Source organism: Arachis stenosperma, chromosome 6 (assembly GCF_014773155.1).
Source record: "Arachis stenosperma cultivar V10309 chromosome 6, arast.V10309.gnm1.PFL2, whole genome shotgun sequence".
Lineage (NCBI taxonomy): Eukaryota > Viridiplantae > Streptophyta > Magnoliopsida > Fabales > Fabaceae > Arachis > Arachis stenosperma.
Window position 1 is genome coordinate 7,334,182 of NC_080382.1, and position 13,849 is coordinate 7,348,030.

The 13,849-nt window shown below is 34.2% G+C and overlaps 2 protein-coding genes across 2 annotated transcripts; one reads left to right on the forward strand and one right to left on the reverse strand.

Moving 5' to 3' along the window:
* Nucleotides 1-1,886: 1,886 nt before the first annotated feature.
* Nucleotides 1,887-2,684, reverse strand: LOC130933573 (uncharacterized). Its single transcript, XM_057863202.1, has one exon. It carries the CDS (start codon nucleotides 2,682-2,684, stop codon nucleotides 1,887-1,889), a length of 798 nt encoding a protein of 265 aa, XP_057719185.1.
* A 5,903-nt stretch (nucleotides 2,685-8,587) lies between these two features.
* On the forward strand, nucleotides 8,588-12,393 carry LOC130936790 (universal stress protein PHOS32-like). Its single transcript, XM_057866937.1, has 4 exons — nucleotides 8,588-9,073; nucleotides 9,175-9,281; nucleotides 9,502-9,620; nucleotides 11,647-12,393. The coding sequence occupies exons 1-4, from the start codon at nucleotides 8,866-8,868 to the stop codon at nucleotides 11,762-11,764; spliced, it is 552 nt and encodes a 183-aa protein (XP_057722920.1). The 5' UTR covers nucleotides 8,588-8,865; the 3' UTR covers nucleotides 11,765-12,393.
* The last annotated feature ends 1,456 nt before the right edge of the window (nucleotides 12,394-13,849 follow it).

Genomic DNA, 13,849 nt, shown 5'->3' on the forward strand with positions numbered 1-13,849 from the left:
TATCCCTTTCCTCATGAGGTTAAAGAAGGGTATGGCTTTTGTTGCCGAAGCTCCGAGGAAACGGGATAACGAGGTGAGTTGACCTACCAATCTCTCGACGTCCTTGACACAGCCCGGACTCTTCATCTGGAGTATCGCTTGGCATTTCTCAGGGTTGGCTTCTACCCCCCTTTGGGTTATCATGAATCCTAGGAACTTTCCAACTTCCATGGCGAAGGCACATTTGAGGGGATTGAGCCTCATACCGTATTGTCAGAGAGACGCGAATACATTTCCCAGGTCATTGAGGAGGTCGTCGGGCTGCGTAGTCTTCGCGAGGATGTCGTCCACATAGACTTCCACTGTCTTGCCTATGAGATCGCCAAATATTTTGTTCATCAGTCTTTGGTATGTTGCCCCTGCGTTTTTTAGGCCGAATGGCATCACCCTGTAGCAGTAGGTCCCCCCAGGCATTATAAATGCTGTCTTGTCCTCGTCGGGTCGGTGCATCGGTATCTGATTGTAGCCGGAGTAGGCATCCATGAGGCTCAGATACCGGTAACCCACCACCGCGTCGACGAGTGCATCTATGTTGGGGAGGGGGAAACAATCTTTAGGGCATGCCTTGTTGAGGTCGGAGTAGTCTACGCACATTCTCCATTTGTCGCTGTGCTTTTTTACTAGAACTACATTCGAAAGCCAGGTCGAGTAGTCTAGTTCCCGTATGAAGCCCGCTTCTAGGAGGCTGGCCGTCTTCCTGGCCACCTCTTCTGCCCTCTCTCGTGACATCTTTCTCCTCCTCTGGGCTACCGGGCGGGCTTCCGATTTGACAGCTAGGTGGTGCGACATGACTTTGGAGTCTATGCCCGGCATGTCGGCCGGTGTCCAGGCGAACAAATCCCCATTGGCCCTGATCATTTCTACCAGAGGCTCCTTCAATTCATGTGGAAGGTTTCTATTGACAAACGTGAACTTTTCTTCCGTGTCACCGACCCTGAACTTCTCCAGGTCCCCCACTGGTTCCGGTCTGGGCTTGTCGTCAACTCTGGCGTCCAGGTCGGCTAGGAACACCCCCGACGTCTCCTTAGATTTCTTTCTTAGGGAGAGGCTGGCATTGTCACAAGCGACCGCCGTTTCTAGATCTCCCCTTATGGACCTATAGATCCGTCGTCAGTAACAAATTTCATGACTAGTAGCTTTGTGTTGATTATTGCCTCAACATCGTTAATCGTCTTTCTTCCCAAGATGATGTTGTAGGCTGTGGAGTCTCGGAGAACCACGAACTCAGCCATTGCCGATCTTCGGCCTTGGGCCTGTCCCATGGAAATCGGCAGAGATATCACTCCGTCTGGCTTGATGAAGTGGTCACCTAACCCGATGACCCCGTGCTGGTGAGTCGATAGGTCGGCGTCCTTTAACCCCAGTGCGTCAAACACGTTGCGGAACATAATGTTCGAGTCTGCCCCCGTGTCAACAAGGATTCGTTTGACGAGGCCGGTTCCCACTCTGGCCGTGATGACCATGGGTGGGTTTTCAGGGGCCTCGTCGAACCATTGGTCTTCCGGGCCAAAAGAGATGGATGGGGACTTCTTAGAGCTTCGCACTAGCGGGGAGGAGACCGCCAGGACCTTGGTGTCTTTCTTGTGCGCCGATCTCGACCTTGGCGCGGTGTTTTTGGCGGTTACTACATTTATCACGGTGAGGCCGTGGTCTTTGTCTTCTGGCTCTTGTCGCTGTTTCGCCGACCGGGTCTTGCCCTCCTCGTCTTGGTCGCGATGTCGTCTCCTCGGCTCCCTTATAAGATGGGAGAATTATGTTACTTTACCGTCCCTTATCGCTTGTTCTAGTGCGTCCTTCAGGTCAAAGTAGTACTGTGTTTGGTGCCCATAGCCCTTGTGGTAGTCACATTAGAGGCTCTTATTTCCCCCAGTACGATCCTTGAGTGGTCGGGGCTTCGACAAGATTCCTTTCTCGGCTATTTGCTGATAAACTTCCATGATGGGAAGAGTGAGTGGAGTGTAGTTGGTGAATTTTCTGATCCGGGAAAACGGTCTGGGTGCCTTGCTCGGCCCTCCATCTCTGGCTTGCTCCTTCAGTCTTTCTCTATTACCTTGTTGCCTAGGTGGATTGTAGGAGGAGTGCCGTTTATTGGCAGCCACGACTTGGCTGACTTCCTCGTCATTTATGTATTCCTTAGCTACAGTTTGGATCTCGTGCATCGTCCAAACCGGTTTCGTGGTGAGGTGTTTTCGGAAGTCCTCGTTGAGGAGGCCGTTCGTCATACAGAGGCTGGCCATCGAGTCGGTTAAGCCGTCAATTTCTAAGCATTCGTCGTTGAACCGGTCCAGGTATTTTCTGGTCGGCTCCCCGGGCCTTTGGGTTATCCCAAGTAGGTTAATCGGGTGCTTAGCCTTTGCTATTCGTGTTGTGAATTGGGCTAAGAAGGCACGGCTAATGTCCGAAAACTCGTAGATGGATCCCTGTGGGAGGCCGTTAAACCATCGGATCGCAGGCCCTGCCAGGGTGACCGGGAAGGCACGGCACCTCACCTCGTCTCCTACTCCCTCCAGATTCATTATGGCCTCGAAGGTCGTGAGGTGTTCCAGAGGATCTTGGGTTCCATCATACCTCATGTCTGTTGGTTTGTCGAAGTGCTTCGGCAACCGGACTTTGAGGATGGATCGGTGGAATGGGGTGGCGCCCATTATCACGGGTCACCGTGCCTTCACAGGCCTCTTTTCCCCGTCCTCACGATCTTATCCCGTGAGGCGCGTTTCCTTGCCTCGGGAGTAGATGATTGTGTCGTTTCGTCTTCTCGGGATAGACGAATCTTCTCAGGTGCTTTCAACTTCCGTTCTGGAAGCGGAGGCGTGCCGGGAGCGACTCCGGTGGGAATCTCTCTCTCGGCTTTCAGGAGACGGGGAGTAGCTAGGGTCAGTTGTTCATCGGTTATGCTCCTGATCGGCTAGTTGTCGTTCCAGGTTCTGGACCCTATGGCGTAGCTCCTGCATTATCCTGGCGTTATCGCCGCCAGTTCCTCTGAAGGGGCGTGTCTCTCGCGTCCTTGTGCGTGGTTCATTGCGCTGTCGGGGGGACCTTCGTCGCCCTCCCGGTGAGGCGACAGAGGCTACCCCCTCTGCGCCGGCTGTTCGGCCTTGGTCTCCGGTGCCCGGCACGACGTCCATTTAGGCAGTCCCCACAGACGGCGCCAATGTTCGGTTGGTTGGTTACCGGACGATTCGGGTGGAGGTTTGAGATGGTGGGGACGCCTTGTTCTGATCTGTTGTGTTCGGATCGGGCCAACTGGGCTGCCGAGCTCTTGTTTTGGAGAGAGGGGTGTCACCTGCAAAGACACTCCGACGCTCTAGTCAGTTAGTGTGCAGGCGAGAAATAGACATGTGGAATGTGTGACGTACCTCGGGGAAGAGCTAGACCCCCAATATATATCGTATCAGGGGTGGGCCCCGCAAGGGCAGAGCCCACCTTCCTCGAAGCTTCCTTAGACAGCTGTGATGAGGAGCTGTCCAAGACGCGTATTCGGGTCAGACTTTGAAGGTTTTCCACCGACCGTCCGGGTCGGAGGGCCCATGGGTCGGGTTGGCCCATGCCGCTTTGGGCCAGGCCGTAACATAAACGATCTGGTCTATCCATAACGAGCACTCTTTATTGATTGTGGTTTTCGATTTCCTAAATTTTTCCTCTAGATAATGAAAAAAAAAAAGAGCATTTTTAATACCTAGTTTTAGTTTTATTTCACTTTGGATTTCATACAATATTATATAAGTATTTATGAAATTATATATCATAAAAATTAATTTAAAATTCAATATAAAATTCGTCATTCTAATATTCAATTTTATTTTGATTTTACAGCATTACATAATAAAATTATAATATTTATTTAATAAATTTATTAGATATAAAAATGACAGTATTTTATTAATATTTTTTTAAATAATGCAATATCTCTTTGCTGATATTAGTATTATTTTAAATATTATATCTAATATAAATTTTAATTTTAAATTAATTTAATTACTGTAAAAAATTAAAATTGGTATAAAAAAAATCGAGTTGCTCCAAAATATTAAATCGTAGAAGTCCAAAATTTTGTTGCCTCTTGGCATTAAAAATTTGTTGTAAGTTACCTAGATTTATCACTTTTTAAGCCATGATAATTCGTTGTACCAAAAAAAAAAAAGTTTATGGTCATAATGAAAAATTATGATAATAAATAGTGAAAAGGGTGATCATAAGTCTATAGTTATAATTTTTGATTTACAGTCACGAATTTTTTATCGTAGCCTATTTTAGTGTGACTATAGATCTATAGTTACAATATTTTTATTTATGGTCACAGTTACAATGTTTAAAATTTGATATTGTAGACTACATTTTTTAACGTAATTATAGGTTACTTTATGGCTACGCGTAAAAATCGTGATCATACCTTGCTCTATGATCACCCTTTTGTATAACCATAGTCTAATCTATGGTTACAATTCTAGCCTGACTATAGCTTATATATGGTTACCTTATTTTAAAACTATGATCATAGCTTATTCAATGGTCACTTTTTTAAAAAAACCGTGACCGTAATTTTATCTATAGTCACAGTTTTAGCCTGACTATAGCTTATCTATGGTTATCCTATTTTAAAATCGTGACCATAACTTATTCTGTTTTTTTAAATTTATTTTTTTTAAAGCATAATTACATCCCAAAATTATGATAATTACAAAATAAGTCTAAAAAAGAGAAATTCAAGAAATCTAAATTATAAAATTTACATGATAAGTTAGATATGCTTTTAATCCAAACAACACAAATCAAAATAGGGTATAATTTATCCATTATATGTAATACCAGATAAAGTCTCTTTAAAAAAAGTAGAGAATACATGAAAATATTATATATAGATAACTAAGGTATATATGAGACCCATCTCATCTCATATTTCTATGAAAAATAATATTTTCTTCATATCGTGTCTTCCTGCTAGCAAAAAAAATAAATATTAGAATGGAACAAAAATATTTTTAATGAGGCAGTACAATTGAATAATAAATATGTGACACATATTTAATAACTCAATTAACATTAAAAAGGATTATATTAACAAGTCAATCAGCAATAGCAAAATACTTGTAAAAAATTAATTGCTAGATCATAAATGGATGAACTATACAATACCGTATGCCAATCTATTTTTATGTTGTAAAATGTTATTTGTACACCAAAATCAGTCACTAAAATTAATTATTAATGTATTTGTGTATAAATACATGTGTTGTTTAATTTATTTTCAATATATATTTTATACTGATAGTTAACTTTAATGATTGATTTTGGTATACACATAATATAACCCTTATATGTTAGATAAAAAATACACCATTTAACACACCAAGAGTAGAAAACTAAACCAATTCTTAAAGATAATATATGTCAAATAAAATCTATATTATCAAAGAAATTGATTAAAAGTTCTAGAGTTCCTTTTTATTCAGATACATCCAAACAAAATAAATTGAGGATATCAGCAAGATTTTTTTCTTTATTAGAGCCAAAAGAACTAATAAATTTAGCTAGAAAAAACGGATAGTAATTTACAGAGAGTACTCCAAAGTGACCCAAGCACGAGGTAATGCAGAGAGAGTACAATGTACATTAAAACGAAAAAAAATTCAAATGCAAAATAAATATCAAAGTATCTGACGAATAAAAAATATCTCAATAATAGATAATTGTATAATGTCAACAACACCAACTCAAATTCATTTTGTAGTTTTAATACCAAAACAATCGAAAGAGAATGTATATATTAGATTGCCAATAAAAAAAGGTCAGATCATCAATTTTAATGTTAGTAAAATTGTATGACTAAAATATTTTTGCTCCATAATTAATATTGGACCAATAGTTCTTACCAATAACAAGAAAAAAGGGAAAGAAAATCACGGTGACAGAGAAATGAGAAGAGACGGCGATATAGAATGGAAAGTGGACTCAAATAGAGAGCGAGAAGAGGGAGAAAATGACTTCGAAGAGGAGACGATGATCGAAGAGAGTTCAAAGAGATAGCGACGCCACGTACTCGAAGAGACCTTCGTCAGACGGAGACCTTCGACAGTGGCCATGACAGTGGCCGATCGTTGGCAATGATGTAAGTGTTAGTGATTAGTGGCTGCACTACTGTGTGCGTTAGAGACTCGATCGAGTGAGGGGGATTGGGGGAGGGAGATAGGTTAAGGTTATTTTTTCTTTCTTAAAAGAGGAGACGACGTCGTTTAGGGGTTTAAAAAAAATAAAAAAACTGTGATTATAGACCACTTTAGGCCACCTCCAAAACTATGACTATAAACGTCTTTTAGGTAATCCTTTTTGAAAAACTATGACTATAGGCCCTTTTAAGTCACTTCTCAAAATCATGACCATATATACTTTTAGGTCACTCTCTAAAATCGTAACCAAAAACCCTTTTAGGTCATCTTTTCGTAAAATCGTGACCATAGACCTTTTTAGGTCACCTCCAAAACCGTGACCATAGATACCTTTAGGTCACTTTCCAAAACCATGACCATAGGCACTTTTTAGGTCACCATTTCGTAAAATCGTGACCATATACCCTTTTAAGCCACCCCTCAAATTGTGACCATAGATACCTTTATATCACCTCCCAAAATCGTCATCATAGATCCTTTTAGGTAAATCTTCAAAACCGTGATCATAGGCCAGCTTCTTTAGGTCACCCGTCAAAACCATGACTATAGATCCTTTTATGTCACCCTTTTTCAAAAAATTGTGACTATATACCTTTTTAGGTTACCCCTAAAATGGTGATCATAGATCTCTTTAGGTTACCCCTCAAAACTGTGACCATAGATTCTTTTAAGTCACCATTTTTTTAAAATTGTGATTATAGACTCTTTTATGTCATTTCCTAAAACTGTAACTATAGATTCCTTTAAGTCACCCTCCAAAATTGTGACAATAAATCTTTTTAGGCCATCTTTTTTATAAAAATGTGGTCATAGATACTTTATGGCCATTTTTTTAAAAAAAACTGTGACCTTAGATTTTTTTATCACGGTATTTTACCGTGACAAAAAAAATTGTAGTTATAGACACAAAATATTGTAATGATAGGACGATTTAGTTAAAGTATGAATGGTCCAATGTGCATCTTAATTGCTGAAAATATTTATCTATTTTACAACTAAAATATGTCATATGCCACTCTCTCATTGCAACTGAAATCAAATCTTTTCCTCCAAAATTAAAGAATTCTCCACTCCTCTCTGTTCTTTTCTCTATCTCTTTCATTCCTTCACTCGCTCTACCTCTCTTATATATCATTATCAATAACTAATTACAAATTTAACAATTAAAATATACAACATAACATTATCTAATTTTATCAAAATTAAATTAAAATTAAAATTGAAATATAGTTATATTATAACTTATATTTATATATTACTAACTAATTTAACATGACACTCTCTTATTAAAGTTTAGAAAAAAAAACATTTTTCTCAAAAATTAGTAAACATTCTTCTTACATTCTCTTATCCACTTCTCTTTTTTTTTCTATTTTTGTTTATCATTCTCACTCTAAATATAATTTATAATTTATATTTTATATTAGCTTGGTAACTTGACAAATCAAAACGTGTCACCAGATATTTTTTTATTATAATTAAAATAAATTTTTCTTTAGCTTCCAAAATTAACAAACTCCGTCTCTCGTTCTTCTTCTTTATCTTTCTCTCTTTTCTCTTATTTTTTATTTTTTTCTACTTTTTTGTTCTATAAAAAATAAAATTAACAATATAATATAATTTAAATAAAAAATATTATTATATGCATATTTTTTTATTTAGTTTTAAATTTTTAGTGCTTATCTTTTTAATCTATATATTTACTTCTTTTTCTTCAAATATTTATTACATATAATTTAGATAAAAAAAATTAATATTGTGATTAAAAGTTAGAATCAAGATTCAATTGTATTAAAACAAATTGAGTTAATTTTATAACACTATCAATAAAAATATTTTTTATACTAATATCTAATTATATTTTTATATATAAAGAGAAAAAATATTATTTTTAAATAATAAAAAAATTAATTATTTTTATTTATGTAACAGACTTAACACCTAATTAAATATAAAAATATACGTTAACATTCTTTCAAATTTTAGATAATAAATATTAAAATTAATTATTAATAAAAACTAAACTCTTTTATATCAAAATAATAACTAAAAATTTATTATTTAATTTTTTTATCTACAGAAATTCTAATTTTTTTAATCAACAAAAACTTTGTCCATTATAATTTTTTTATAAAAATAATTTAATACTATAATTTTTTTTATCATAATCTATATTATTAAGATCAACCTAATTTTAAAAAATTTATATATATATATATATATATATATATATATATATATATATATAATATTATTTTTAAATAATTAAAAAAAACAATTTATTTGTGCAATTCTATTCCCATCCAAACAACACAATTGTTTTATATGTGATTTACCCTAAATATATTGTCCTATTGGACATGTGGTAATACCGTCAAATATGAAAACCAGGAAGCCAAACCGCCAACAGATTCTACTGAATAACTCATATATTTTGGTCAAATTCATTCTAGTGCGTACACTTTGGAGTTTGGATAACACACACCTCTCGATGGTTCATTGTCCAATAATATAAAAAAGCGTTTATACACTCCAATTAGAAAATAATAATTTCACTAGAGTCAGCTGATAGTAGTAGCTTCAACATAATTAGTCAAAACACAAGAGAAGTGAAAGTAACGGTGTCACTCCCAATCTTTCCTAAATCAAGCGCGAAGCAGTAATGGCAGAAGAGGCAGAGAACGAACGGAGGGTTCTGGTAGCAGTGGACGAAGGCGATGAGAGCATGTATGCCCTCTCATGGTGCCTCAACAACCTCGTCTTCCAAAATTCCAAAAATACCCTTATCCTTCTCTATGTAAACCCACCACGTGGCGGTTATATGCCCTTTGAAACCGCAGCCGCACTAGATGATCCTGAAATTCATCCAGGTATCTTATTTGTTTTTCTTTACTACCCTTCAATAATTAAAACTAAACTTGCTAATCGAAATTACTATTTTGTTCTGTGTTTGGTTTTCACTTTTCATCAGCAAATCTGTATTCGCCGGAAATAACGGCAGCCATGGAAAGATATAGCCAAGAAGTGGCAGATTGCGTGTTAGCGAAAGCCAAGAAATTGTGTAAAGATCTCCAACACGTATGTCTCGTTCCCTTCAATATTTGTCGTATTTTGTTGGATTTGTTCTTCTGATGATAATGGTGTCCGTACATTTGTCATATATTACTTTGTTCACTGTTTGTTTAATTAATTAATCAGTGTTTTGTTACACGTCACTTTCTTTCCATGTGAAGGTGAAGCTTATCTATGTATGTAAGTATAAATAATTAATAATTAATATTGGAATGGTGAATAATAGGTTAAGGTGGAGACGAAAGTAGAGGATGGCGATCCAAGGGACGTGATTTGTGAGATGGCTGAAAGGTTGGGTGCTCATGTTCTTGTTATGGGAAGCCACGGTTATGGTCTTATCAAGAGGTACTCCCTCCCCTTCTATCACACGTTTTTTTTTTTTTATTTATTACTCAAATCAATTATCGATATTTTTAATTTCTATGCTTTAATTTTTTAAATTTTAAAATATATAAAAAGTCCTTAACATTTATCTCTGTTGTCCTAATTTTATTCTTTTAATCAAAATAATTAGTTTAGAAATTTTAAAAGGATTTTAGGGTTGTTTTGTGATATTTAAAAAATTTCAAAGATATTTTTTACTTTATTCTTTTGATTAAATGGAAAAGTACAAAAATAAAAATTAGAAATTGTTTTAGGGCAAATTACGCATATAAATCAACTAGAGGTTGGTTTTATACAATTCCACCAAAGATAAAAACGTTACAAGGTTCTACCAAGAGTTCTTTTCTATGTAGCTCGAATTAGAACAACTTGAATTACACATATCATAGTAATTCGAATCACTATAATTCGAATTATGCCTGCATGTACTCATCATAGTAATTTGAATGAAACTGGTTTGAATTACACACTAACTCACACTAATTTGAATTATCCTGATTTGAATTACACATACTAACACATACTAATTCGAAATAGCATCATTTGAACTAGCCCACAATTTCGTGCCCATAGTAATTCGAAACAGCCTGTTTCAAATTACTCCCTGTTTTGGTTGCCGTTGGTGATTCGAATCCTACTTATTCGAATTATATGACCCTTGCCTATATAAAGAGTTCGAAGTAACCTCATTCGAACCACTATTCTAAATTTATGTTCCACCAAATTCCAGAGAAAAGGACCCCCGTACGATTCCAACAAAGGCTTGAGTAGAATATTTAGTCGATGGGGGATAATCCGGACCGACTTTATCGTTTGGATGGAGTAGCCCATATAGTTGGTGTTATCAATGAAGAGGTTAGTGCGAACATCATCCACCCGATCCATGATAGGCTAAATATTGATAACACCCGATCCATATAGTGGATGATGTTCGCACTAACCTTTTCATTGATGATACCAACTATATGGGCTACTCCATCCAAAAGATAAAGTTAGTCCGGATTATCCCCATCGGCTAAATATTTCTGCTCAAGCCTTTGTTGGAGTTGTACGAGTCCTTTTCTCTGGGATTTGGTGGGGCATGGATTTAGAATAGTGGTTCGAATGAGGTTATTCGAACTCTTTATATAGGCAAGGGCCATGTAATTCAAATGAGTAGGATTCGAATTACCAACGGCAACCAAAACAGGGAGTAATTCGAAACAGGTTGTTTCGAATTACTATGGGCACAAAATTGTGGGTTAGTTCGAATGATGCTAATTCGAATTAGTATATGTTAGTGTGTGTAATTCGAATAAGTTTCATTCGAATTACTATGATGAGTGGCATAATTCGAATTATAGTGACTCGAATTACTATGGTATGTGGAATTCGAGTGGCTCTAATTCGAACTATATAGAAAAGTACTCTGAGTAGAACTTTGTAACGTTTTTATCTTTGGTGGAATTGTGTAAAACCAGCCTCTAGTTGGTTTATATGCGTCATTTGCTCATTGTTTTATGTATTTTGAAATCTCTAATTTTAAAAGTGTCGAGAATTGATTTAAATAATTATTTTTAAAAAAAGATTCTAGTAAGCTTGTAATTATTTGAGTATGTAAGTGTTATTAAAATTAAAATCACATATTTTTTATATTTTAGTAATATTTGTTGAAAAATGTTTAATAATAAAAAATTTTAATTTAATAATATTTTTTAAAATACTATAAACACCATAACATAAACATGATAAAATATTTTTTTGTTTTGTTTTGCTAACTTGTGTTTTAAAGACAGAAGTTATTAATACATTATAAAAATTTATTGTAAAAATTAATTCTTTTATATTTTTAATGTATTGAATGCATTTAATCCATCAAAAGTATTAAAAAAATATATTTTTATATTTTTAAAATGCATCTTAAAATACAAGTTAGTTAATTTTTTTTAATATATATTGTAATTTGTGTAATAGTGAGTTGTGTTTTGGGGTTGGAACTGAATTATAGGACTTTTCTTGGAAGTGTGAGTAGTCACTGCGCACAGAACGTTAAGTGCCCAGTTCTCATAGTCAAGAAGCCAAAATCAATTGCTGATGCTCGAGATCAAACATATCAATCGGAATAAGTGGTCGTTATTTTCATAATTTCTGTTATATATACATCGATTTTGTCGCTTATGTATCTCTTAGGTATGTGTACTTGTTGCTCCTTGACCGTACCTGCTTCTTCGGGAATCTCATGTTGTGATGCCTCGGGGATTAATCATTGGTATTTCTAGGACAAATACATAGGTTCTCTTTTTTCTATGGGATAAACTCACGTAAATTCACCTAAAAATGGCTAGTTATTTTCTTGTTTTCACGTGAAGAGACAGAGTATTGAAGGTTAAAAACACTATGTTTAGATTTGCTAACTAGTTTACTACCCTTGGATTTGTGTTGCTTGGTATATCTTAACAATGAAGCACATTAAACCAATGTGAGAGACTAGAATTGAACCTGCGATAACTAAATATTTAGTGCAAGACATAATCAACTAAACCAACTTACTCCTTAAACAAAGTACGTAGTAACTAATCCTTTTTATCAAATATTTGGGGCCATGGCTCCCCACACTGAGGAGAATAACAATTGGTATTATGTCCACGTTGCTGATTTTATTTATGAAAGTAGTTGTTAATAATTCAAGTGATTTGTTTGTAATTAACCAGATCAGTTCGAAGGATTTTAAAATTGGAATTTGGACATTTTAGTTCCTAAGAAAAATTAATATATAGATCAATTTTTAAGGTTTTACTTCGACAGACAAATCAGTCCCCAGTTTATTTTCCGACAGAGTAATTATCCAAATAAGTCCTCAAATTTTAAAAACGGACATTTTAGTCCCCAAGAAAAATTAATATACAAATCAATCCCCAACATTCCTCTCTATTAGACATAATAGTCTTCTGTCCAAAAATACAATAAAATAAAATAATAATAATTATTATTAATTGCACAATAATATTGTACTATATTTTTTGTATTTTTTGGATAAAAATAATGATAAATTTATTTATTAAATTCTTATATATTCAAGGTTAAAACTATTTGATATTTTTGTATTTAATATAATTAAAAGATGTCCTATGTAAAAAAAAATATATGTTTGTATTAAAAAATATGTATTAAAAGAAAAAATTTTAATTTGGATTTATATTAAATACATATTTTTTAATGTAAACATATTTTTAAAAATAATACATCTTTTGATTATATTAAATACAAAAATATCAAATGATTTTAACCTTGAATTTTTTGTAAAATAATCTCTAATAATTTTATTATTATTATTATTATTATTATTATTATTATTATTATTATTATTGAATGACTATATATATATATATAATATTTTCTTTTAATACATATTTTTTAATACAAATATTTTTTTTTTTACATAGGACATCTTTTAATTATATTAAATATAAAAATATCAAATAATTTTAACCTTGAATTTCTTGTAAAATAATATCTAATAATTTTATATTATTATTATTATTATTATTATTATTATTATTATTATTATTATTATTATTATTATTATTATTAAGTGACTATATATATATATATATATATATATATATATATATATATATATATATATAAGAATTTAATAAATAAATTTATCATTATTTTTGTCTAAAAAATACAAAAAATATAGTACAATATTATTGTGCAATTAATAATAATTATTATTTTATTTTATTTTATTTTTGGACGGAGAATTATTATGTCTAATAAAAAAAATATTGGAGATTGATTTGTACATTAGTTTTTCTTGGAGACTAAAATGTCCGTTTTTAAAATCTTTGGGGACTAATTTGGATAATTACTTTATCGAAAAATAAACTGGGACTGATTTGTCTGCCGAAAGAAAACCTTAAAGATTGATCTGAGTATTAATTTTTTTTGGAGACTAAAATGTTCGATTCTAAAATTTTTAGGATTGATTTGGGTAATTACTCCAAAATTTCCCTGAATTTGATTTTTTGAACATTCTGCAAGTTACAAAAGGAAGTCCACCGGCAAACTAATGAGTTAGATAATCACCACTTCAATTGATGTAAGGAAAAGACTTCAACAAAATTTGCTTGGATATAAAGATAATCCTACATTGCAAAAGGCAATTTAGAAAGGGGAGAAATGGTGGGATTTTTAGTCAAGACGCT